At 45.8% G+C, this 25,236-nt stretch overlaps 1 protein-coding gene across 1 annotated transcript in view; it reads right to left on the bottom strand.

Annotated features, from left to right (window-relative positions):
- CACNG2 (calcium voltage-gated channel auxiliary subunit gamma 2) overlaps window positions 1-9,486 on the bottom strand; it is a 46,481-nt gene extending 36,995 nt beyond the window's left edge. The window contains exon 1 of the mRNA XM_042837922.1: window positions 9,276-9,486. Within this exon, the coding sequence (XP_042693856.1) occupies window positions 9,276-9,486 (211 nt within the window). The remainder of the gene's footprint in view (window positions 1-9,275) is intronic.
- Between the last annotated feature and the right edge of the window lie 15,750 nt (window positions 9,487-25,236).

The raw sequence follows: 25,236 nt of genomic DNA, 5'->3' as shown, positions 1-25,236 counted from the left end.
GAAGAGAAGAGAAGAGAAGAGAAGAGAAGAGAAGAGAAGAGAAGAGAAGATGGCAGATCTGAGAGAGTAAGTGAAGAAAAAAGGAAGAAAAGTAGAAGCAATCAATTCCGAAGGGGACTGATGGAATGAGCAAAGAACAAAATGAAAACAAGAAAGTAAAGCTCTAAGCAGCATTTTCAGGAGGGAGTGAATCTCCAGGAACAGGTTCTCAGAAATGTGCTATTTGCAATGGACAGGTTGCAGGAGTCAGCGAATAGGGTTGGATGAAAAGCTGTGTGATTGACAGTGCCTGGTCTATGACACTGAATGAACATGACCATAAACCTGGGAAATATTCAGTGTTCAAGTGAGATCCATCACACTGCAGCTACACTGGTGGTATAAACAGGACCTGAAGGAAGAGGGAACTTCCCTGAGCGATGGCAAATTTAAGAATGAAATGCAGTTATGAAGCAGTGGGAGGAGAAAAATAAAGCACACTAAAAAAATCATGTTCATGGAGAGAATGAAAACTGAGAAATAGGAAGAAATCCAGGGGATGGAGGTGGATAGTGTTATTCTTTATTTGACAGAATGTATACTTTATACAACAAGCTAAATCAGAAATTTATAGTTGTTCCGCTTCTAGCAAAAACACACACCAGAGGAATTCCTATGCACGGATAGCATGGTACTGCAGTCTCAAGTTTTTGTATACCATCCTCATTTTCTGTTTTTCTAGGCTAACAGGTAGAAGTATATGCTCTGGGGGAACAGGAGATCCAGGATAAAGTCCATATACTTCTCTGGGGAGTTATAGGTTTGATAGGAAGCTGGTATAAAAACTCCAGCAGCCTGTGCCGCAGAAACAGAAGTGGATTTCACCTGTCCTGCAGGGCTTGTTATGAAAACTCTGTGTAGTTTGGAATTTTATAGAGGAGATTTTCTGTAGCACGAAGGGGATAAATGGGGCTGGGAGACAGAAAGCTGTCAACAAATGACAGAGATCTCATGAAAGACAGAAACGCAGAAGAAAGAAGGAAGATGAATATCAGGGGATGCATGGTCTCCTCTACCATTTCACACTTCCACCAAGCACAGGTGGGGAGCCCATAAGAGGATTTTGTCCCACAGTGAGGGATGCCAACTTGAACTTATCTAGAGAGGGTGACAGATGGTGAAAATTGAAATAGTTTTTAGAAAGGTACTGCTGGACTGGAGGAACAGCTGGCAAAAATGGGCATCCCACGCACTGAAGGCAAACTGAGCCCTTGCTTTGTGGGGTACGGCGTTGTGGAAGCAGGGCACAGGGTGACCTCGAGGGACGCAGCTGTTTAAAGCATGCACAGCCCTTCCTCAGCCTGATTTCCCTCTTGCCTTCATGGACCGTGAAAGCAGCACAGCTTCTTCCAAGTCACCGAGATTGCACCAGTGCAAAGGAGGTGAGAATCAGACCTTCATCCCTCGTGCATAGGAACACTACAGTGTTGTACGTCATCAGATGCCAGTTCAGTAATCGCTGCCACAGATGCAAGAGAAAAGAGACAACCTCATTTCTAATTTAGTCATGATAGCATCAAAGAGACCCAAAGCCTACTGCTTTCTGGGAAGCAGGGATATCAACAATAATAATTCTTTGCACTTATATAGCACCTTCATCGCTAACTACTTACTTTATACCCTGGGGTGTGAAGAAAAAGGACTCCACTTAATTCTGTATGCTCTTAATTGCTCTCTATCCCAGATCCTTTCTAACAAAATATGATAGAAATACCAAAACTCACAGTTAATTTCTCAAATTAGGGCAGTCATTGACACTGGCAGAAATGCAGGCCTAGTTTGCATCTTATGTTGCAATTGCATGGCAGAACATCTAGAAACAAAAGAAATGCCAGACTAAGTAAATCTGAGCTCCGTTTAATCCCTGACAAATGTTTCAGGGAAGAGGCAAGAAGCACATGGCAGTCAGATAGGGGATAGACTGCCCTTGTGAAATGTTATCCTAGTTTTTATGGAGCCTAGCTTAATTGCTGAATTACGAAACACCCAAAACGCTGTTCATATCCATTATGAGGACGCTTAATTTTAGTGAACTCTGTTGTAAATGCCCACTTGCTTGCTAAATGTTGTTAAAATCTTGGCCACGGGAGCTCCGGTGGCAATAAACTCCACAGCCCTGATACGCATCAAATGAGAAAGCTTTAACTGGGTCTCCGGTGACTCACGTCAGGTCCTCTTGTCTGTGTGTTACAAAATGGGGAAATCAAGAGCTACTGATCCATCTTCTCTTGCCCATTCATTATTCAACACAATCCAATTGCTTTCCCACTCATTCACCTCCTTTTCCAGGCAAACACATCTAAGTCCTTCAGGCTGTCCTCATACGTGTGGTCTTCCTTACTCCTCCTTATCCCTGTCCACCTTTTATGAACCCTCCTATGGCTTTACCTTATTTCCCAGATGACTCCTTGTGCTTTGTTATCCACACTGTTCTACTCCTAGTGCTAGGGGATTTGCTGCTGGTGAGTTTTCTGTCTACAGCCATGCACTGCCCTGAGCCACAGAGTAGCAATATACATTTTTCAGGGAACTGAGGATCTGCTGTGTTTCATTTAGAGCCCTGCAAGCCCTACAGCCCTTCTTTTTCCATCAGCTGATGGTACTCTCCGATCTGACGACTGAGACCCACTGAAGACCCTGGCCCCATTCTCCTCACCCCTCCGTGGTGGTCCTGAGGATCTCAGAGAGGATCCTCTCTCTGTAAGCAGCTTGAAAAGGACCGCTGTTTGCTGAGACGCTCCCTGTAGTGCACAGCAACAGCCCCAGGGTGATGGCTGCAGAGACCCCGATTTTCCCATTGGAGCCTGGCCTGATTCATGTCTGAGGGCTGCCAGGGAGGGTATTTAGGGCTGCCGGGAGCTCCTTCCAGCCCAGTTGCTGGCTGCATGCAGATGAGCCAGCTCATCAGCTGCGCTGCCAGTGAACCCTCCGGCCACGGAGGTTGGAGGCTTTAAAGTGAAGGGATGTCGGCTTGACCACAGGCAACGAGCAATGAGGAGAGCACAAGGGGGTAGGAGGGGGCAGAGGGAGCCGTAGTGCCCTGTGGGTGAGAGAAGGCAGCAACAGCAACCAGTGTCATAGGCTGCTTAGAGGCGGGGGGGAGACTGGGCAGAGAAAGAGGAGGGGGACATCTACCCCACGGGGCTGCCTTGGAAAGGAGCTTTGAAAGGATAGGGTCTCTGGGCTGAGAGAATGTGAGATGGGGGCAGCCAGGGTGATGTGACGGCAGAGAGAAAAGGAAAGAGGACAGACAGATGAGATGGCAGGAGCAAAGGGGACAGAGGAAAGCAAGGGCAAGCTAATGTAACAGAGGAAAGAGCAAAGGGGGATGGGCCTTGGAGAACTTGGAGAGAATCAGGGAGGAATAATGAAGGGGAAGCTGCTTCTGAGAGAGCGTAGAAGAGACGTGAAGATGAAAGAGAAAAATAAAGAGGAAAAACAGGGGAGGGAAACGAGAACAAATTAAAATGGAGATGGATAGAATGAGTCAAAGATGGAGGGTGAGGAGTGAGCTGGGGTCACGCAGGCTAGGGAAAAATAACTTTGGGGTGCATTGTGCTTGCAGTCTGCTCCCTGCACTCCTGACCCATCCTGCACTCTGCATTTCCCTGTTGGGCTGCTGCAGCCCTGGGGCTGGGAGCCCTGCTGGTGACGCCTCGTCAGGCAGCACACCCTGATCCTCCCAGAAAGCCCCTCTCAAAGGGGAGACTGTGGTGCCCAGGAAAGCAGCAGTGCATCCACAGAAATGGGGCGATGTGAAGGGGGGAAGCAGTGCAGAATGTGGTGGCGAGGACTCCCCCCTGGGATCAAGAGGGTATTCTTGATTGGGAATCTTGCTCTTAAAACAGGGGCAAGGGGCAGAGCCAGCTGAGAGCCTGAAATGTTCCCTGTTCCCCTCGGCAACCTCCTCGCTGCTGCCCTTAAAGGAAATAAATATGGAGATGCTGCTGGCGAGCCCCGGCGGCCCTCCTCCCATGAATTCCCAATGAGGTTGCACCGAACCGCAGCTGAGCGAGACAGAGTGGAGGGGCTCGGGTGAGAAAGGGATGGGTTAACATGGAATCGTGGGATAGGAATAGCTCCTGGTCTCCCTGGCAAGGAGACATTTGTTCTATCTCTGTGTAATTTCTTTATACATTACTGCTGCCACACTGCATCTTCATGTCCCTCCCACTGCATTTCTCTCTCACTCTCTTCAGCAAGGCAATTTCTGGTGCATTTCAGGACAATATTAACCCATTCCTCTTTCTCTGTCAGTAGAGAGATCTAGAATTTAAACACAATTTATAAGTCAGTTCTAGCAGCTGGCTGGCAAGGAACAGCATTTCCTTGTCAAATCTGAAATGAAGTGAGCTTGCAGGTCTCAGCCCATTGAATCCCCAGCTCTCAGTGTGAATTTAATCCCAGTGGTGTGTGAATTTAAGCCCTGTGAGAACTAAACCCACCCATGCCTGGGATCCCATGTGCCTCCCCCTCACCACCTGCACCCCACTTCTGGAAATCCTTTGCCTCCCTCTTCACACCAGGCCCGTGCAGCTCTGCATCCTCCCTCTGCCTGGCAGAGGCAATGCCAGCAGCAGGCAGTGCGGCACTGAACCTCTGCCTCCTGCATCTCTGGGCTGTGCTCTGGGATGCTCCTGCACCACCGACCGTGGGGATTCTCATTCAATCTACTGCTATTTACACTGCTTCCTCAGAAATCTTCTGGTGTAGGACAGAAACAGGGGAAAGGACCCCACCAGCTTTGTGGATCCATAGAAATAAGACAGCGGGCAGCTCTGCAGGGTAGAACTAGGGATGAGGAAAACGAAGGGTGAAAGATAGATGAGAAGACAAGGAAGAAATGCTCATAAGATCATGTGAAGGGAAAGAAGTGGCCCATCAGCACACGGCAGTGAAAGAAGCAGTGTGGGGAAGAGACGCAGCACCAGGACTGCGTCCAGCGCCTGTGCCCTGCCTTGCCTTGCCTTGCTGTCAGCTTTTCGTTTCTGCAAACACCAAAATTGCACTTAACTCTCATCCGCTGCTCAGATATAACAAACTGGAAAGGGAACAGATCAGCTCATTAATTTTCCTTGGGAAGGGTCTCTAGGCAGGAATTATTTTCTGCATCAACATCCATTCAATTATTCGCCTTCACACCAGTAAGATCTACAGGGATGTCTAACCCCATGCGCATCACTCATACCTGCCTGCCCTGTACTCCAATCTCTTCCTTCTCAGTATAAAAGCCTCCTGTATCTATCCCTTTCCTAATAATAACGACAACATGACAAAACCAATAACCTACAGATATAAAATACATTTCATTTACTTGCTTCATAAGACCCTGATAAGGCTTCGTCATTCACTTTTTGAGATCCTGTAGGAGATCTACAGGAGCTAATGAAAGAATTAGACAAGGCATCACTCATAATAAAAAGTGTTTTAAAAGCATTTGGTGCCAAGCAGGAATTAGGCTGGAAGCTCTGCAGCCATTTCAAAGTTGTAAGAGGTGCATGCACCTCTGTGTGCCATGAGCTCATGGGTCTCAGCTGCCAGACGTACATTTACACTCCATATATACGTGGTCAGAGGGCTGAGGTAGGTTCTGCCATTTTTCTTGTAGAGCAAAGATTTTTGAGCAGCTCAGGTACACATTTAAGCACTCCAAAGCCTTAGAGAGAAATATCTGAAGGAAGACTAGGAAAAGAATAGGAAGCATGGTCTGCAGTAATGGGAACCACCATCACCTTTCTGCTCCAGACCCACTGTTGAACAGGGGCTCCCTGTAGGATGCAGGAAAGAGAGGGGAGGGATCCCAACAGAAGCTGAACGCCCAAAATGACACTGCTGTTTGAAGCAACACGAAGCTGTGAAGATACTGACTGAGAATGCTGAATGACTGGACAGACAGGAACCGTAAAATCCTAAAAGCCCAGGAACCAAATTGTCCTAAAAGCCCAGGAATCAAATTGTTCAAGGGGAACTCGCTTACTGGTTGCAGCATATCTGTGCGTACAGGCTGAGCCTCCACGTTCCTTTTTGCTATTGGATATCTTGGCCAAGATAAAGAAATACAATTTACCACAGCATTGGAATATGAAGAGTTCACCATTTCTGACAGCCTACAGTGCTGGCTAGTGCTAGCATTCCCTTATGTCCCCCAAAGTGAAGTCAACCTCATCAGAGCCTTCCTATTGTTAGCAGAAGATTGTTTTGGCTCCTTCTTTGATTATTTTCTCATTGATATTCCTTTGCCCTCCTCTTCGCTGACTCTCAAAACCCTATGGGCCTGCACCATTTCTGTCCCACACTCTTCTCCAGGTATTTTTGCCACACTGTGAGCAGGGTGTGAGCAGATTCCAAGGGTTTGGCCATTTCCAGAGCCTCCTTGGGAGCAACTCTTTCCCTTCCCAAACCCGTCTAACCCATGCACCATGGGGGCAAGGAGCCTCTGCAGCACCCTTCTCCACCCAGATTGCGACTCTCACTTGGGAGATCAAGTGAATCAGAGGCATCTTTCTGATTCCTTATGCTGAGAAGGAAGACAACCTTCTGGCTTATCAGATATGGCATCTGGGGGTTGCCCAGTGGCCCTCTCATGTGTGTCTATTGGGGGTATTTGGCTGTGCCATTCTGGGATTAAGGAGTGACAGCCACCAGCCCATGCAGACTTGGGATGAGGGGAGCCAGTCAGAGGCATCCTCAGCCATGAGGCACAGCCATGCCCATGTCAGTGCTCAGTGTATGGCCATGGAACTCCTGTTACCTAGCTCACCCCAAAGTTTTGGGACAACCTGTGTCCTCAGGCTGGTGAGGGTCAGAGCAGGGCTTGCTCCCAGGCAGTTCCTAGAACCTTCCAGCCTCTCTTACAACTTCTGCCCCACATCCAGCAGTTTTAGGGAGTCAACCAGGCTCTTCCATTTGTGGTGGGGACAAAAGAGAATCCCATCTGTCTTGCTACCTTTCCCAGCTCTTGTGTAGGGTTGCAGTCTGATTTTGCATGAGAGCATGGGCAGGGGACCAAGATGGCACTGGGAGGGGCTGGGAGCACTTTGGAACCCTTGATAGGGAGCATCCTGACACTTTCCCTTATCACGCAACTACTTCTCCACAGTCCCTATGGGGTCCTGTTGGATGTAAATGAGAAGGAGCCTTGAGGTCTTCCACTCCAACAAACCTCACCCACCCCTTCCTCCTCCTCCTCTGATCGTGTCCCTCTGGATCTGGCTGTATGGGCACATGGACATAATCTGAATTCACTGCCACTACTGGCCAGGGTCCTCACACCTCTTATCTCCTCCCCAGCCTCCCTCTGCCCTCTGGCTCGGGGACACAGCTCATGAGGAGAGTTCTCCCTGCAGCCTGCCTCCCTCCTCACATGGCTTTGCTTTTGGGCTTGCTTTTTTTTTTTTTTTTTTTTTTTTTTTTTTTTTTTTTTTGCCTCCTCTCTCATTAATTTTTAATTAAGGAGATGTCTCTCTACCCTGTTGTAATGAATAGCTGTGCGAAAGGCTTTTCATTCTTTATTAATATATATCTCCATATATTTATCTATTTGGAGGAAATGCGTGCATGTGCGCGAGTGAGTGTGTTTAAAACATCCCCCATTAATTTACTGCTATTGATTTTCTGGAGTGGAGACAGCATATAGTATTCAGCATAGAGCTCCTCTGCAGGATATGTTAAAAGGCAGCAGTTTGGGTTGACAAAGGGCACTAAATGCAGTATGCGTCAAATAGACCATCGCTCAATGAAGTCACTTAGCTATTCAAAACATGTCCAGCCATCACTCAACCGTTTGCACCAAGAACGGGGGGGAAATTTGCTCTTCTTCCCGGACACAACCATTTCTAAACAGCAGCTTTAGCTTGCTTTGGTGGGAGACATTAGGACATACACAGTTTATTCCCCCTCCCCCTGCCTTGCATCTCCCAGTGCACTCTCAGAAAATCGCTCCTGCGGTACCTGCTTCCCCTCTTGCCCATCAGGGAGCTCCAGGCACACCCAGCTCTGGGGGGCACTAGCAGACCCAGGCGTTATCCGCAGGCACCCATCAGCCCCCGTAGCCCACTCTCTGGCTGGGGGCTGATTCATAAGCAGCATTTTGATACCAGGCTGCAATGTGCGCTGCCTTGCTCTCGCTCCCTCCTTCTCACTACGTGCATAACAGAAAACCACGCATTTACATTGGTAGCCCCTACTCCTCCAGCACCAGCTGCAGTCCACCTCCCCAGCCCATATGTATGCCAACAGCAGGACTGAGCAACACATATTTAAAAGTGAACCGCTGGCCCCTCGCTTCTCTCCCCCTCCCTTAGGAACGTCTGATTCCAGAAGTTGGCTGCGGCAGTGGCTTTTCTGCCATCAGACATGTCACTGAGTTGCTGTGCAGTTTCACCACATAAGACTTAGGCTGATTTTTCTATACAGACACTTGTTTATTTTTAGCTTCTACCATAAGCCTTAAAGAAAAGCCCCCAAACAAAAATCTACCCCAATAACAAACAAGTGGGGGAAAGATTCCAGCCCCAAAACAAACCAATCAGGTGCCAAATAGACCCCCCCTGCACCCAGCCCAGTAAGATGTGGTTGCTCACAGACATTATGAAATGCTCTGAACTCTGCTCGAGAGGACTGGAATCACCAGATTTACCATATTTTGGACATAGCAGGGTTATTTCACATTCTCTCTTTTTTCCTTTCTAAAGGGAACCAATAATTGCATCTGAATTGCTTTGCAGTCACCTCCTCCCCACATTGCCCCTCACTCCCAGTTAGTCTTTGCAAATAAGCCATTTGCAAAGAGACAAATTATTTCACTCTGTGGTTGCAGACGGAGCACAGCAATAACACAGCATTTTGGCATTGCTTTCCCAGGCAATACAAACAATCTGAAGGCAGGTAGACCACGTAGTTGCTTTCTGAAAGGGTGTCTTGGTGTTTTTGTAAGACACATATTATTCCCGTCAGAAGGGGGGGAGTAAAATTCTGGGGAGAGTGTAGGGCAGAGGCTGAGGAAGGGAAAAAGGGAACGCAAAGGTGCAAAGAATAATTTTCTTGTCTTCTTGCCTCCGTGCCCCACGTAACTAAGCCCACCACTCTCAGTTGTGGTGGAAGGAATGAAGTTAGAAAATGGTGGAATGTGAAGGGATTTACTGGGAGTAGTGGGAGGGGGGGGGGAGGGGGGGGTATGGGATAGGGGGAGAGGAAAGTAAGGGGGGTGCGGGGGGTGGAGATCCAGAATCAAATACCTTCCAGGCAGCAGGTTCTCCATAATCCAGAATGGGTCATGACTTCCTCGTTCTTTTTGCTGGTTTCGTTCTCACTGACAGTTTTAGTCTTGCAAACCCCTCTGGAGTAAAGCCAGTAGTCGGTCCCCACAGCTATGGTCATCAGGCTGAAGGCAGCGAAAGCACCAACGGTGGTTAAAAGCATCTGAACACCTCTGTCAAAGAGCCCCATAATTCTTCATTATACAAATACCCAACCGCCTTCTGATTCTTGGGGTGCGTGTGTTTAATAAAATAAAAGAATAATAATTCCGACTAATAATATAATGGGTATATATAGAGAGATAGATATCAAAAAAGAGAGGTAAGAAAGCCCACGGAAAAGAGTGTAAATTAGAAAGACCACACGGGAACAGGCTTGCCTTTTAAATCGGAAACGTTCTGGTTGAAATATAAAAAAAGGAAAAAGAAAAAAGAAAAAAAAAAGAGAGACAAAAGAACCAAGAAAAAAAAAAAAACAAATAAAGAGAGGACCCCCCCCAAAACGAGACGCCTTAATCCCTTTTTCTAAAATTCTGGTCTCCAGTTTCCATATGTAATGGCTAATTTGGAGATGGCTTCCACAGTGAACAGGGGAGCAGCAGCAGCATCCTCAACACAATCTCTCATTATCTGGACCTAGACAGTTAGAGACTGTAAGAGCAGAGATGCAACCTTCAGTCTTCTTGCTTAGCTCTGCAGCCTGCGCCATGAAAATCCTTTTCCTTCCCAGTTATCTTCCTTGGGTTTTTATTTTTTTTTCCCCCGGCAGCGGCAGTCGCTCCAATCCTCTCTCACTTTTTCTTGCTCGCTTCTCCTTCCTTTCGTTCGCTCCTACCACCAAGCCAGACTGCCCAGTATACTGTAAGCCCTTGATTTCAGCTGAACAGGTGCCGAGGTCTTGCCTCCCATGGCTTTTCCGCACAGCCGCGGCGCTCGCTCCCGGCGGAGGTGGGCGAGGAGAGAGGGGGGCTCCTGGGGGAGGAGGGGGACAGGCGCGGCGCTCTCCTGGGCTGGGGGCACGGAGCGGCGTCAGCTGCGGCACCCCCTGCCCCGCGGCGGCCCCCGGCGACTCCTGGGCCCCGCTACTGCATCAAGGCGGCGGCGAGGCGCTGGACAGCTCCCCCGCGGCGGCGGCGGCCCGCGGTGCTGAAGGACAGCTCCCCGGTCCGCGGCGCGGGAGGAGCGCTCCCGGTCCCCCGGTGCTGAAGGACAGCTCCCCGGGCGGCAGTGCCGGAGCGGCGCTCCGCGGCCCGCGGTGCTGAAGGACAGCTCCCCTGCCCGCGCCGCCCGCGCCGCCCGCCCTGCCCGCGCCCCAGCATCCGCGGGCGGCAGCCGCCCTCCTTCGCTCTGCGCGGGCAGGCAGGCAGGCAGGCAGGGAGGGGCGGAGGGGGTAGCCTCCCCCCTCCCTGTGCCTACCCCGCCGCTGCCAGCCCCAGGCTGGGTTGCTCCCCCCGGCTGCCGGAGCCCGGGGGAAGGCGTAGCTGGGACTCTCCCTCTTTCTGCCTTTCAGCCTTTCGCCCCCACCCGCACCCCCCTCCGCCCCCCGGCTCAGCGGCCCTCGCATCCCCGCCATACGTGCCCAGGGCGGCAAGCACAACCCGCACACGCTGCAGTTAGACCCGCACAAAACTTCAGGCAGCCGTTTTCTCTCCCCAGGAGACGGGTGACATGTAACTTGGAAGGGTAATTTAAAAATAAGCATTTATTTCTCTTATTTTTGTTGTCGTTATTATTTTTAAGTGCTTGCTTCTCACTCTTCTCAGCTTTGCTGCAAGTTGCATATGTTTTGGTGTTGCTCGTTTTCCGTCCCTCTGTCTCCCCCTGACCAATGTTGCGTGAATCCCTGCATTTTGACTTTCTCTTCGTAGCTTTCTGTGAAATCCCATAGCTTGCTTCAAGCAGCAGACATTTTGGGAAGATTCTTCACAAGAAAGGTCGATTTCTTGTTATTACTTGTTATTTCTTGTAATTTTGCTAAGGAAAGGGACCACCAAACTGAATTCCTCTCCCCCAGCCCTGGAAAGTATCCCACATTTCAATCTTCATTTTCCACAGAAAGATCCATGAAGTGAATGGATGCAGACTGAAATCTATCAGCGCTTAAGTTTTTGTGTCAGACACAACCTGATAGTACCGAGAATGTATATAAAATTGTGCAATGCTAACATCTTAGTATGTCATAACTGTCTCTCCCTTCCTCAGCAGTATCATTACATCAGGTTAATTACATTAGTCACCTCCTCGTTCTATACATGTAGCTGCTCATTAATGCAGCAATCATAAAGAAAAGAAATCATCTAATTCATGATGCTTCCGATTTTGTTTCACTCTGATCAGATTCATTGTTCGGTGTAAGAGAGCAGAAGGGCTGCATTAGGTTCACTGCTCTTCTAGGGGAATTAAGGGGCTGAGGGGAGGGGGTGCCGGGTAGTTGAACCAGTTGGAGGGCTTCAGCCACACTGTAATTTCATAACTCCATTTATCTCCTCCATTGTCCTTCTCTGGGTACAATCTGGGTTCCAGGACAATCTCCCCCAGGACTGTTGAACATGAAGGACTCTATGGAAAGCAGCAGGAGAGGAGGGGGCACAAAGGGCAGCTGAGCATTTCCTCTGTTCAGCAGGGAGCTGAGTACATGACGGGACTTTACCAGCAAGCACGGATGGTGTGTGGCATCAGCCGTATGCAGATTGTTACCAGCAGGTCCTGGGGAGGCAGAAGAGATGGGGGATGAGGCAGGTGACAGTGCAGGGTGAGCCCACTAATACATTGCTGGGGGACAACCACAGTTCCTAGCCTCATCTGGGGGGGGTCCTGGCCTTCTTCTCTTGGAAAATGTTTTTATGTTTGTTTGTTTCTGCTTTTGTTGTTGTTGTTGTTTGGGGTTTTGTTGTTGCTGTTGTTGTTGTTTTTCTCTGCACTCATGGAGCTGCCAAACAGCTGAGGATGGGCAAGGGAGGAGATGGCCCTTGTGGGCTATGTATTTCAGCTTGGTGGAATAGTGGTGAGCATGGTAACTGAGGGCAGGCTCTCTAAACTGCTGGCCTTGGTTCAAATGAAGGGTGAAGAGATACAGAGTCCCCCTAAAATGGAAGGAGATTACAGCTCTACAGAGGTAGCTTGAGATGAGGAGGAGGTCCTCTAAGGCTTTTAGCTGGGGAAGCTACACAAGAACACCCTAGGACTTCTCCTCCACTCCTGAATGCTTTCTGCTGAAAGAAGAAAGGATAAGGGATGAATGTGCCATTCTGATGGTTCTGAGCCATTTATTTTTGTGTTGGTGGTACTACTCTCCATCCCACCACTGAGGTTCTATTATTCAAAGGAAAGCAGAAAATTTCAGCCAGAAACCTAGAAGACTGAAGAGGAAAAATTTCAGCAGACTGTGTTGGCACTAAAATCCATCAGGCATCAACTGAATACATGGAAGGGAAAGCCACACTGGAAATCTCTCCAAGCAAAGTAGGCTCCTCAATTACTCTGTGCTCTCAAAATAGTGCAATACAGCTCTCCCAGTAATATCACAAAGCATCCTGGCTGGAGTGAGTGGAAGCAGAAGGGACTCAGGCCTTACAAGAACCTCACCTGTGCCCAAACAGCAGGGTCATTCAAAGAGGATAGGGAGAGAAGGTATATTTTCACTGAGGGCTCCCCTGGGCACCCCATGCTGTTAAGTGTTTATTTCACTGTGACAAACTGGAAGGCTCCTTCAGATCAGGGTCTGTGGGGCTGCACAAATGGGAGCTGTCTTTTTGGTAGCTTCTGTTGGTAACTGAGTAGAGCGTGACAAGTAGAGTGAGTGAACAGCCGCTGTGGAAGTTGTAGACTGGGACTTGCAAGGCATCCCAACACAGAGAGAATTCACAGATTTCATCTGTAATTAGAAAAATACTGCTGGAACTGCTGGATTACTTATCTTTACATTTGACTAATTCAGATAATTTCAGAGGATGAAGCAGAAGCTGGGCCAAAACAGAGGCCCTCAAACTAATCTGTAACTGTTGCCTTTATTATGTATTTCTACAGATTTTGCAAGTTTGATTTCAAATGACTCCAGCAACAAGATAGGGACACATTCTCCCCAAAGAAACTGCCAGTATAAGAAGGCCAGGCCTGCAGAACAATGAGTCTTTTAATCTCTGGCTAAGAGCAGTGGGTCCTGTGATGGTTCATTATGTCTCAGGATCAGGACTAAAGGTGACTTCCTGCCTCACACTTCCCAATTTTCAGAAATAATTCTCTTCCTGCTACCCTACTTATATCCTCTTAAACCATTCGCAATAATCCCTCTACAGTTGTTCTAAATGCTGCTGGAGAAGAACGGAACAAAAGCAATGCAAATGCCAGAATGTCCTGTGTGACTGCTTGTGCTGTGGCTAGATGCTGTGCTGAGATTTCATCTTTCCTACAAAGAATCGTTAAAAATGATAATACAAAACAAGACTACAGACTAAAAACACTGTGGCAGAATTTTACAACAGTCGCATCTTACCGAATAGCGCAACACAGAATGACATCTATAGAGGAGTAAGGAGAGAGAAATTAATAGTCTGGAGGAAATAGAGAGATTTTAAATTACATTTTAAATTACTTGAAATGAGAAGCTGATGAGACAAGGAGCCGCAGGAAGTCTGCTTCCAATGGCAAACCAAGAGTGCTGCTATTTGTGGAGAGAAGGGGCAGTGCTGTAGGAAAGAAAGGGGCACAAGAATGATAAAGAAGGGAGATGAAGGGCATGAAGTCGGAAGCAACTCCATGGGATGGTAATGGAAGTGAATAGAGTGCCTCTGGATCGAGTGCTGCAGTGGAGATTTTGGGCTCAGGATAAAATCAGACAGCAATTTGGTACTGAGGAATCTTCATACTGGGCAGGCCATCTCAGAAGGAGCTGCTGTAATGAGATGTAAAAGAGATGGAGTTGATGCAGTTGTATTTGCAGGCAGAGCAGAGGTGTTAATAGACAGCTGCAACAGCAGAGGAGATGTTAGGAAAAAATAAATTGGGGTTAGAGTGATGATTAGAAAACTGAAAACCAATGGGGCAGAAAGATAGAAGTGAGATCTGATCCAGAAAAGGAATTAATATTTAAAAAGTTTCACTGGAGAAGGTTGAAAAAAACCCCATATCCATGTGTTTAGACAAGCAGAGAAGGAGATCAGAGCAGTCATCACTGGCATCTAAAGCTGGGGGACCCAAAATATGCAAGAAACATTATTTACATCATATCTGCATGATGGTGGCATTCTTAGACCAATTTAACAAACTAGCAAACTGAAGAAAGAAGAAAATTTGTGTTTTGTCCAAGAATTACATGTGGAGATGATAGAGAGATAAATACAGATGTACAAATCCTCAGTGGTCCTCTCTCCTTAACTTCAGGTCTTTCAAGTTGAGGATCAACATAAAAGACAGTGTAAACACCAAATATTTGAATACTTATATGAAATTCATCTCTAGCATAACACTATGATCAGACGGGGGAAAAAAAAGGAGACACGGTACAGAGGTATCACAAGTAAACTGAGGAAGTCTCTCTGCAAAAGTGATGCTGGGGCTATCCCAAGAGTGCATAATAAAAATACGTTAGATACAGGTGGACCAAGTGTGAGAGTATAAGGATGTAGTATGTAGCTCCCTCCACATATATCCTTGTCTAAGACAAATACTTTGCAAAAAAAAAAAAAAAAAAAAAAACATTTATCCATAAAATACTCTTATAATGTAACACTTGAATAACTTTGTGGAGGCACTGAGGCATTGAGATCACAAACCCCACCAAAGCCAAAGTCTATGCACTGATATTAGTGAGATCTGAGTGTTGTCATAAATGAACTGAATATCAATGGCTGTCCAATGTTGCACATTGAGTCTTGAAACTAAAGCAACTGTGCTTCCAGTGCAAGATTCCCTTGTCTCACACATTGTTTTTTTCCACTGAATGGTAACCTCATGTGCCTTATGCATTGAATTATTCAAAAAGGAAAGGTGTCCTTCTCTATTTGAAAGGGATAGTGAGAGAAGACTGGGACTGCTAGCATGACATTTCTGCCATGATGAATTGCTGGGATGAGAACTGTTTTGGCTCTCTTTCCCTTTCCATGCTGTGCTGAGGTTTGTGTGGACAGCAGCCTCCTAATCAATAGGAATAGAAACAAAAAATCAATGCCTGCAACCCATTAACTGTAACAGAGGGCAGGCTGCTAACCAGTCACTCTAGCTGGAATTACAGTATTTGGTAAAGTATCTTCAGTGAGGATATATATATGCATATACATGCAAACTTACTGAATATGACTAAAACAGACAATTAGTTGTGGGAAAACTCCCCACCTCATCAGAATGTCTATTCCATGTATTTGCCCGTGTTAAACTAAAGACACTATCCTCTTCACTCAGATGCTGTCCCTCATAATTCTCCACTCCAGAGTGTACACTATTCTGCACTTAACGAATAATTCGAGTCTACCTTCGTGCTGGCCCATCTTGTGTGTAAAAAAAATATGCATTCCTCTACACACCTTTACTCCCTGATAAACTATGTCCCATAGAAATCCAGTGTAAGGCCTGATTATTCATACGCCATTCCTGCTCTGTTGTTGTATGCTCAGATTCTTCACCTAAATCTTTGTTTTGTTTTATTTTGTTTTTCCATCCATATGCAAATTCAGGCATACACAGTTCTCACAGATATCCATATACTTCCAGTTCTGGAAGCATATTCCAGGAAACAGGGCAAAGAGGTACAGAGCCTTGATACCTGAATAAACAAATGCCTGAAAAGCAGAGTGAAAGGATACAAATAAGAGGAGAAAAAAACCCGAGCTGAGTCACACACTCCTCACAAAAAGTTAGTGAAAAGAATATAGCAGAATCTGCTTAAAGTCAAGACACAAGGGAAAAGGTCTTCAGAATAGATCATAGAGCAATGTGTCTCACTGGAACTACACAAAATATGGGCACAAATATCTTGGTCTTGTTCATAATAAATCCATTGTCCATCCATCAATTAGCTATCACCAGAACTCACACCAGACCCACCTCTCATAATCAGGGATGGTCTCTATTGCTCAGAATCCATGGGTTAAAAAAGCCATCATTTCTTGACAAATAGGTATAGAAAATTCCAGTGAGGAAATACGCAGCAGCTGCGGTTTGACTCTTAAAGAAGAAAAAAGCCTGTTTTCATGTAAACATAGCAGTAATCAGAAAACAGTAAAGAATAAGGTGAGAAAGAGAAGTTGTTGGGTTTCTTTTTTTCTGAATTGAAGGTTTTTGGAAGCTTCCTGGAAATATCAGCACAGTGATAAATGCTGGAGGAAAGGTGAGGCCTACAGTGAGGATGCTTCGTGTTGACCTTGATCAATGTTCTCTGATATCAGACCAGCCTAAAGGGCGCAGATGAGGACAAAGAGCATCCTATGCAGCCTCATCTATTCAGCATTTTCATTTAAAGCCACAGCTCAGTCTGAACACAGCTTTTGCCTCTGGTCCCCAACAGCCACAGAAGCATTGCTGAGGCTTTCTGTATGGGACAAACTTGCTCTTCTACATCTGAAGGTAATTACACAGGTAATCCTTCTGCAAAGGAGCTATACAATCAATTGTCATCTTTAGGGCATCCTTAGTTCTTCTTCTGTGACATAGCTTAGGGTATGATGGAAGGAACACTTCTAATTTCTCTGATGTTCAATGAAAAAACAAAAACCAGAATTTAAAAAAGACTCTTGAAAGAACATCCCAAGCAAATTAAGAAAAATGGTTAGCCTCTGGGATAGATCATATCATCCCTCTGACTTTTCAGAGGGACAAATCAAGGGAAACATGTATCCCAGCACGTAATTGAGAGCTCCACAAGTAGGGGATCTTAGAAAATTCATAATCACAGGGTTCCACTGACATCAGTGATAACAGGCAACTAATTTTAAAATGGGGAGGATTTCTTTTTGTAGCATTTTATTGTCAGGGAGACATCTCGTGAAAGGTACATGTACTTTAGATAATGTTTCATTGAAAGCCAGCAGGTGTACTGTGGACACAGAGCCATCAAATTAATTCCTAGGATTTGGTTTTGTATTACTTCTATAATTGTTTAGGATCCAGAGAGTGAATTCCCATACAGGAATTAGGTTAAACACACTGAGTTAAGACAGTCAGATGCTGGACCACAGTGTTATGACGATGCACAGAAAAATGTATGTGAACAGAAGCTGTAGAGAGGTGACATTCCTTTTCTTGGGAATGGGGGCCTATTTTAAAAAGAAAGCAAAACACATGTGTATCTAGGCTTTTAAGTCCATGTTTAGACATTGAAGAACTGCCCTGATTTTCAGTTATGCTGAGCAGCCAGTATCTCACATTGATTTTACAGAGATGAAGAGGCTCCAAATGACTCCGAAAATCTGGATGTCTGTTTTGATATCTAAATGTCATCTTAACAGATGACTCTCATATCAACAAAAATTTTTTAATAGAAATGAAATCAGAAGTTACTCATCAGGTTTTGCCACTTTCAATCATTCACTGCAGCTAGTAGCCACTTGTAAAATTTTCTAGGAAAGGTCTGAGAGCAGTGTTTACAGTCTGTGGAAAATCATGGCAAGTGAGGACTCTTACGCAGAGCAAATCAACTCCCAGCAGTGCCAGGGAGAGCACTTGGTTCTTCCAGCTTAACCAGGCCAGGCTCAGAGCCTTGGTGACATCTCTGCTGGTGGTGTGAGGCTTCTTTGCGGCACCAACCTCGGCAGAGGTTGGCCACACATCTCCAAGGGTTTGGGGGTACAGCCTTTCTTGGTTCTCCACTAATCTCTTTGCTCTGTTGTTGCCAGCTCTGACCTGGTGAGCAGGTCTGGAAGAGGGCACGGTGAGGCGTATCTCCACCATGTTCCCCATTCCATGCAGGGGTCAGATGGATGCACATAGCAGAAGACTGCTCAGAGGCAGGAATATGGAATTTCAGGTTGGTTATTCTCTGCATTAAGGAGGTGACTGTAGAGAAGCAGGGCCTGTGCAGGGCTTGGCACTCTCCCATGCTCACCACTCCTGCACTCTTTCACAGGACACTTTTCCAGGTTGCTTGCGTCATTTGGATAAAATTGCTCAGTTGCCATCTTTCCAGTAGCCAGTCTGAAGTGTCAAATCACTTCTCTGCTTCACAGACCACTGGGACTTTCTCTGCAACTGACCTATATTAGTTTCAAGCTTCATTCGTTCTGGCCTGCACTCCCCTCTATTCTCCCACATGGAGCACATGCACTGCTCCTCCCCCTCAAACAAACACCTTTATACATCCAAGGACATTGTAAAAATAAAATGATCACAACCTGGCCCTCTGGGAACCTCAGTTTTACAGTTCATCCCACTCTGATGCCGACAGAATTCACAACCCAGTTCAAAAGAGACAGACAGAGAGTGAGAGAAAGCCAGCAGACAGGCACAGACAGGAGGAGATGGAGGAATCAGGAAGAGATTAAAAGGAGCAAAAGAAATGGAACAGGGCAACTAGAAGGAATAAGCAGAAACAACAAGGGGAGGCACATAACCTAGAAGCCTAGAACATAACAAATGAAGTTAGAGGGAAGAGTATAACATGAAAATGGCAGAAAGTTGAAGGAAGACATAAATAAGGAGACGAAAAAGACACAGCAAGGGACAGAAAAGAAATGGTCAAAGAGAAGGGTGCTGGCTGAGTCAGGCAGCAAAGCAAAGTTAGTGTCTATGACATGAGGCAGAAGAACCAAGAAAGTGCCTATAAATTTGGGCACTGTTTTTTTTTTTCATGTCTCTTTTTCCATTGAGAATACACTGTGAGGAAAAAAGGCAAGAGGAAGGAGAATAAAATTATAAATAAATGTCTGACCTGCCATCATAAACAGCTCCTAGCAGTCAAGCACTGGAAATAGGCAGTCCACAGGTTGCAGATGCTCAGGTACATTGCAGTTCAGCAAGCAGGAAAAACCCTGCACTAGAACAGTGGCATTTACATTCCCAGGTCCACTGGGTCTCTGTGCATTGGCAGTAAGCCCTGTGTATAAGAAAATGCTTCTTTTTAGTCTTACGTAGTCATGCTTGTATTTCTGCTCTCTATCCTCTCTCAGGTCCCAGTAAGAGAACCTCAGCCCCGAATACTAGTACTAGCACTGTTAGTTTCCCTTCTCCTAAGAGCTTCCCTCCTCTCTCCCACCATATCTCCACTCTTATTTGCACTCTGAGGGCTGCTTTGCCTTCCCACATCTCTCTTCTTCCCACATTTTATCTCTAGATTTGCTCTTTTGCTCTTTCTTATAGCTCGGCTTTATCTCTTTCCTCTCTCCTTATGGCTGTTCTCCCTCCCTGTCATTCACTCAGCTCTCCCCTACACAGGCATATACAAACACAGACACACACACAAGCAGTCGCTTCATCTCCATCTCTGGTTATCCAGTTACCTATTACCATAGTACCTGGCTGACACACATCTCTCTCCCACAGACAATCCACCTCTCTCTTTCCCCACTACATATCAGACAACTCTGCCTGCCTGCCCTTCCTTCTCAGCCTTGCTCTCACTGTCCCCAGCCAGCCCATTTCTTTGTCTCCCTCCCAGTTCTTCTTTCTTACCCTCCTGACAATCCATTCCTTTTGCCTTCTCCCCTACTCTGCCCATCTGTCTGTCTGTCCTTCCTTCCCACAGTTCTCTCTAGCTGATACGTATGTACCCCCAGTCCACGTCCCTCCCGTGCCTCCCCCTGCTCCTTCACATATTTTATCTCTTTGTGTCTCCTACACACCCAGGCCCACGCTTGCTCTCTCCCATACTGAGAGGAGGCGGCGGCAAAGAATTTGCTGCTGACCGCTGCATTGCTAGGAGGCAAACACATGGCTGGCCTTGTGCAGGCCAGTTTCTGCCTGAGTGCCCCAAGTCACATATCCCCAGCATCATCTCTGGCACTGGGAAAACAGATGGTGTAATAAATGAGAGCAGTCTAATAAAAGGAGGAAAGGGTGCCTGCTTCAGATGCCCCTCACCCGCAAAGGAAGACACATCCAACATGGGCACAGCTCTCTCACTCCCATACCAGTTCAGTTTTGTGCCAGAACTAGCTGAATGAACAAGCTCTACCCTAGCACCAGATGGAGAAGAGAGGGGCAAGAGATGGTAGTAGTGGATAGGAAGACCAGTTCTTTTTCTTGACATCGGCATATAACCTCACAAACTTGAGTACATGTGAGGATTTAAGGAGTCTGAAGGTAATAGGGGGAGGAGGGGGCATTAGCATAGGAAGCATGGCAGAGTTGTGGGGATGTAGGGCTACAAGCAGCAATCAGACCTCCAGGGACTGTTCATAGGCTAGAGGCATGGACAGTACAGAGGAATCAAATGGTTGTGAACCAAGTGGCATCCAGTGATCACTTCTGTCTAGGTGAAGAGGGATGCCACCCTACTGGCAGTCTCAGCTAGAAGGGCCATCAACAGCAAGGACTCAGTCCACGTAAAGGAAATAGCCCCAGGCCTGAGTGGGTGCAGAAACTGGAGAGGGCAAAAAAAGCTACATTACTCTGTTGGTGTCCATACTGGAAATGTCCTCCTGCCCTTTCCCAGTTTCATGACCCTGTCCTAGAAAGCTCCCTTATACCTCCCCTGATATCTGCATTCAGAGACTTGCAGCATCACATCTAACTCGGTTCCAATAAATGACAATTGTTTCCTGCTTATAAGCTACCAGCATTCCTAACCCATCTAACATTTTCCTGTTCCTTTCAGCCTGATACCTCTCTGCTGACAACAGCACTGAAAAGCATTATCTTAACCTTGTAAATGGTCTTTCCTAGGCATACTGTTCTGCATTTTATGCCTGATGCTTCAGCTGCAACGTGAATTCCAACACTTCCAGTTTCAGCCTCCACACTGAAGCCGTTCAACATCACAAAATCAAAGACCTACAAATAGCACACAGTGGCCACACACAACTGTGACACTAAGAGCAAGCAATGCTTCACAAGAATTAAAATTGATTAGCAAAAGTGAAAGGAAACCAAGAGAGAAAAGAAATTCCACTCTTTCGCAGCTAAAGGCATTTTTATTACAGTTAGTAGCAAATTCACAAACAGGGTGATTTCTATCTGCTTTACATTGACCACATACACATTGCATTTTGTACTTCTTTGAGGTTAATACTGATATTTTCAGGAGGCCCTCTGCTCTATTAGCTGGTCACGAAGAGTTTCTGTTGTGAAATGTCAATCCTGAAGTTGTAGTGGTCACTTTTGCTTGGTCAAATGTCAAATGAGATGAAGGTTCTCTTTCCATTCTCTGACTGGACAGATATAATATATGGTGCAGCACAATTATGAGTAAGCCTATATGTTAGTCTCTCCATCCTCTCCCCCAGGAAAAAAAGAGGTTTAAGCAAGTGTATCACCCTAGCTTCTGCTAAAAGAATCTAACCTTTTTTTTTGTCTTTTTAAATAATACAAAAATTTGCAGGCAGTAATTATAGGTGTTTCTTTCCTTGCACTCAGAAATCCTATCAAAGAATTGCACTCAATCTGAATTTCCAATCTCTCCACATTTTTCCAGCCTTTCAGACCAGTAGACTCTGTAGTCTATTTTTTTTTTTTTTTTAAATTTTTTCCAGTCTCCCCTGAATATGATCCTCAGTACATCACAGCTTGCTGTGTTTATCTCCCCATGCTACTCTAGGCTTACTATTATGGGTTTTCACGATTGCTGCATAACTCCAGCACCAACTCTGTCACACAGGCTTTAATCCAACCTGCCTTTGTCTACTGCAAACCCTTTATCTTGAACCTAAACTCATGGTTGCCACTGACCTTACTCATCATGGCTCTGAATTCCCCAAACCAACCTCGACCAGGAGATCTCAGTCCTGCAAATTTCTATCCAGTTATTTATTCTTACCACCTGTTCTGCAACCTGCAGTGTCATCCAGCACTATCTTGTATCCTTGTTTTCCCTCAACGGCTCAAGCATAAATTATGTTTTCTCTCATTTAATTTCCGTACATAACTCTACAAGCCAGAAAAAGCCTTAGGTCTTTCCATCCACATTTCCCACTCTCCCTCTGCAAATCCCTTGGGTTTTTCATGAAGGAATATAGGCCCTAGTCATTCCTATTCATTCCTATTCCCCTACTGCTCCTTCATTTCCACTGTTTGAGGCACAGCAGCTCACCACTTCTGCCTATGTACCTAATCTGCTCACACTTCCTGACTGAAAGTCTTCACATCGTATATTTTTCCAGTACTTGTACAGGAAGATAACAGGCTCCACATTTCTCCAACTGATGCATATCTGGCTGGAGGGAAACTCATTAAACTGACCCCATCCCTGACCCCAGTTTGACATGTAGGGTCTGTCACATTTCCCTTTTAAACATTGCCAAATTTGGATTTGATCTCAGAGACCAGGAAAGAGAGCAATTCCAGACTTTTCTTGACAAACAGCTCTAGGGGAAGAAATATGTGAAGCTGTGACAGAAGAATGAGAGAAGGACCCCCAAGGAGTAAAAACAAAACAAAACAATAAGCAACCACAGCTCCAAGTCAGAATGAGAACAACCCATGTCTATGAAAGTTATACTGCAGCAAGCTCTGAAGAGCCGAGATGAGGCTGCTGGGACTCAGCTGGGGGTCTCCTGCCAGAAAATTACACTCTAGACTGAGCAACATCCCCACCTGTCAGGTGATTTCAACAAGGAGTCATAGCACCTCAGAATTCACAACACCTGAAAGGACTGGAGACTGAGATGCTCTCTTCTTTCTCCCTCCCCCAAGCCTTGCTGTTCCAGGTCAACAGAGCCAAGGGCAAGTGGCTCAGAAGACATTGTTCTCAAGGCAAGATGACAGCAGGAGGAGAAAATAGGATGCGAGAAGCAGAGAGATGATTTGCCCTCAGGCTATGAGAAACGCTGAGGGGGCCAACATGGCCCTTGAATATTTCCTGCTAGCAATCCACCTCTGCTGCAGAAGGTCCTAGAAGCCTCTTAGCCCCAGGATCACAGAGTATCATCTACAAGATCGAAAAATGACTTGCTAAAAACAAGCAGTGGTAGCTATTCTCCATGAAGAAGTGGAGATGAAATGGAAAAAGAAAGACTGTGAACTCCGGGAGAGAGGGAGGGGTCCCATAACAGATGGTGTCAAGAACAGACACATCTTCCTTCTACTAACAGAGATCTGCCATCAGACCGCTGGCTTTATACAGGCAGATGAGAAAACAACTGCAAGCAGCTGTCAGCTGAATATCATAGATACAGTAATTATTAAAAGCAGAGCACAGTCCTGAGCAGGGTACGGACCCCCGTGGATCTGGGTAAGCACCAGTAGAAAGCATTTGCTGCCTACAGAACAGAAATGCAGTGTTTTCCCTGCTGTCAGCACCTGCATCAGGCTCCTGGTTTCTCTTGAGATACAGCTCTTAATTGGGATAGATTGTACATTTTCTGCTGTAGCCCGGCCCAGCTCCCACTTTAATTGCTAGTTTATGACTTAGCCTGTTTTATGCTTTCCTCACTACTTCTTTCCCCACTTAATCTAATAGAATTATAGAAAGTATTGCTGGGAAGACCTCAGGAGGCCACAGTTTATCCTTCTGCCCCAAGGCAGTATTTCATTTTCAACAACATCATGTGTCTTTTGCTATCAGGTCAGATTGGTCCAAGATGTATAGAAGGTAAAGAAATGAAGCTTACCCAGGGGAGTCAATTGGCATAACTAACTAAATCCAGCCCTTTAAGTCACTGATGTTATATCAGAAATAACTCTGGACCAAATAGTATCCTTTATCAGATCAGTTTTCTAAAAGATGTCCTTTCTTGTTTCAAGTCTGTAAAATGAACAGATCTCTAGAAGAAATTGTTCTGACAGCCCCATTTCAGTATATGTGTTGCTTTATTATGAACAGCAGTGACCATTCCATTGTTAAGATTGAACAGAAATTATCACTGTATGATCAACTTTGAAGTTCTTATTAAATCCTACAACAAGGATTGATCTTTCTGGAGTTTTATATCCTGCATTTCACTCCATGGTAGAACATGTCTGGCAAGACAAAACAAAACTATGAAAGCAACCTTCATTAGACAACTTTACAAAAATGAATTTCCAGTAAAATTTCAGAACGTCAGTCAGTTTATGAGGTTCACTCTTCAGAGACAACTTGACTAAAATTCCATTTCTGTTCATCCATTTATTTCCCTAAGACAATGTGTTATAGTCTTGGAAATAGCCAATGAAGAAGTTATAAAACAACAACAATTTTTTTTAAATGGTGATGTACCATACCACACAGAGCTAGGCACAAGTGTAAAAAGGTTTCTATGTAAACTTTTTTTATTTTTTTTTCCAGTAAAAAAAATGAGAAATGAGGACCAAAGGAAAGGTCAGGAGGAACTCTGAGGAGAAAAGACAGCTTTTTTCCCCCAATCAAAAAACAAAACAAAACAAAAAAACAACAACAACAACAAAAAAAAAACAAGCAGGAAAAAGGACTACACACTTCTTAAAGATGGTTAAAGGCCTGGTTAAAGGCCTGCTTGTTTCCTCTCCTGTCTTTTGAAATTTCAGTTCTGGCTGAATTAGGGTTCTTCTGTGTTGTCAGCACGCATGCTGAACACACAGAATCACAGAATGGCCTGGGTTGGAAGGGACCTCAAGGATCATGAAGTTCTAACCCCCCAGCTGCATGCAGGGCTGCCAACCTCCATATCTAATACTAGACCAGGCTGCCCGAGGCCCTATCCAATCTGGCCTTGAATACCTCTAGGGTTGTTCATCCACAGCCTCTATGGGCAGCCTGTGCCAGCACCTCATCACTCTCTTGGTAAAGAACTTCCCCAAAATCCAACTTAAATCTTCCCTCCTTCAACTTAAAACCACTTCCCCTTGTCCTGCCATTATCTATCCTTGTAACACCTACAGCACTGCATAGCTGGACAAAGTA

Source organism: Centrocercus urophasianus, unplaced genomic scaffold, assembly GCF_019232065.1.
Source record: "Centrocercus urophasianus isolate 14NV4802_14NV808 unplaced genomic scaffold, USGS_Curo_1.0 seq_73, whole genome shotgun sequence".
Classification (NCBI taxonomy): Eukaryota; Metazoa; Chordata; class Aves; order Galliformes; family Phasianidae; genus Centrocercus; species Centrocercus urophasianus.
Note: the sequence above shows the minus strand (reverse complement) of the source record. Positions and strands in the feature narration are given on the sequence as shown.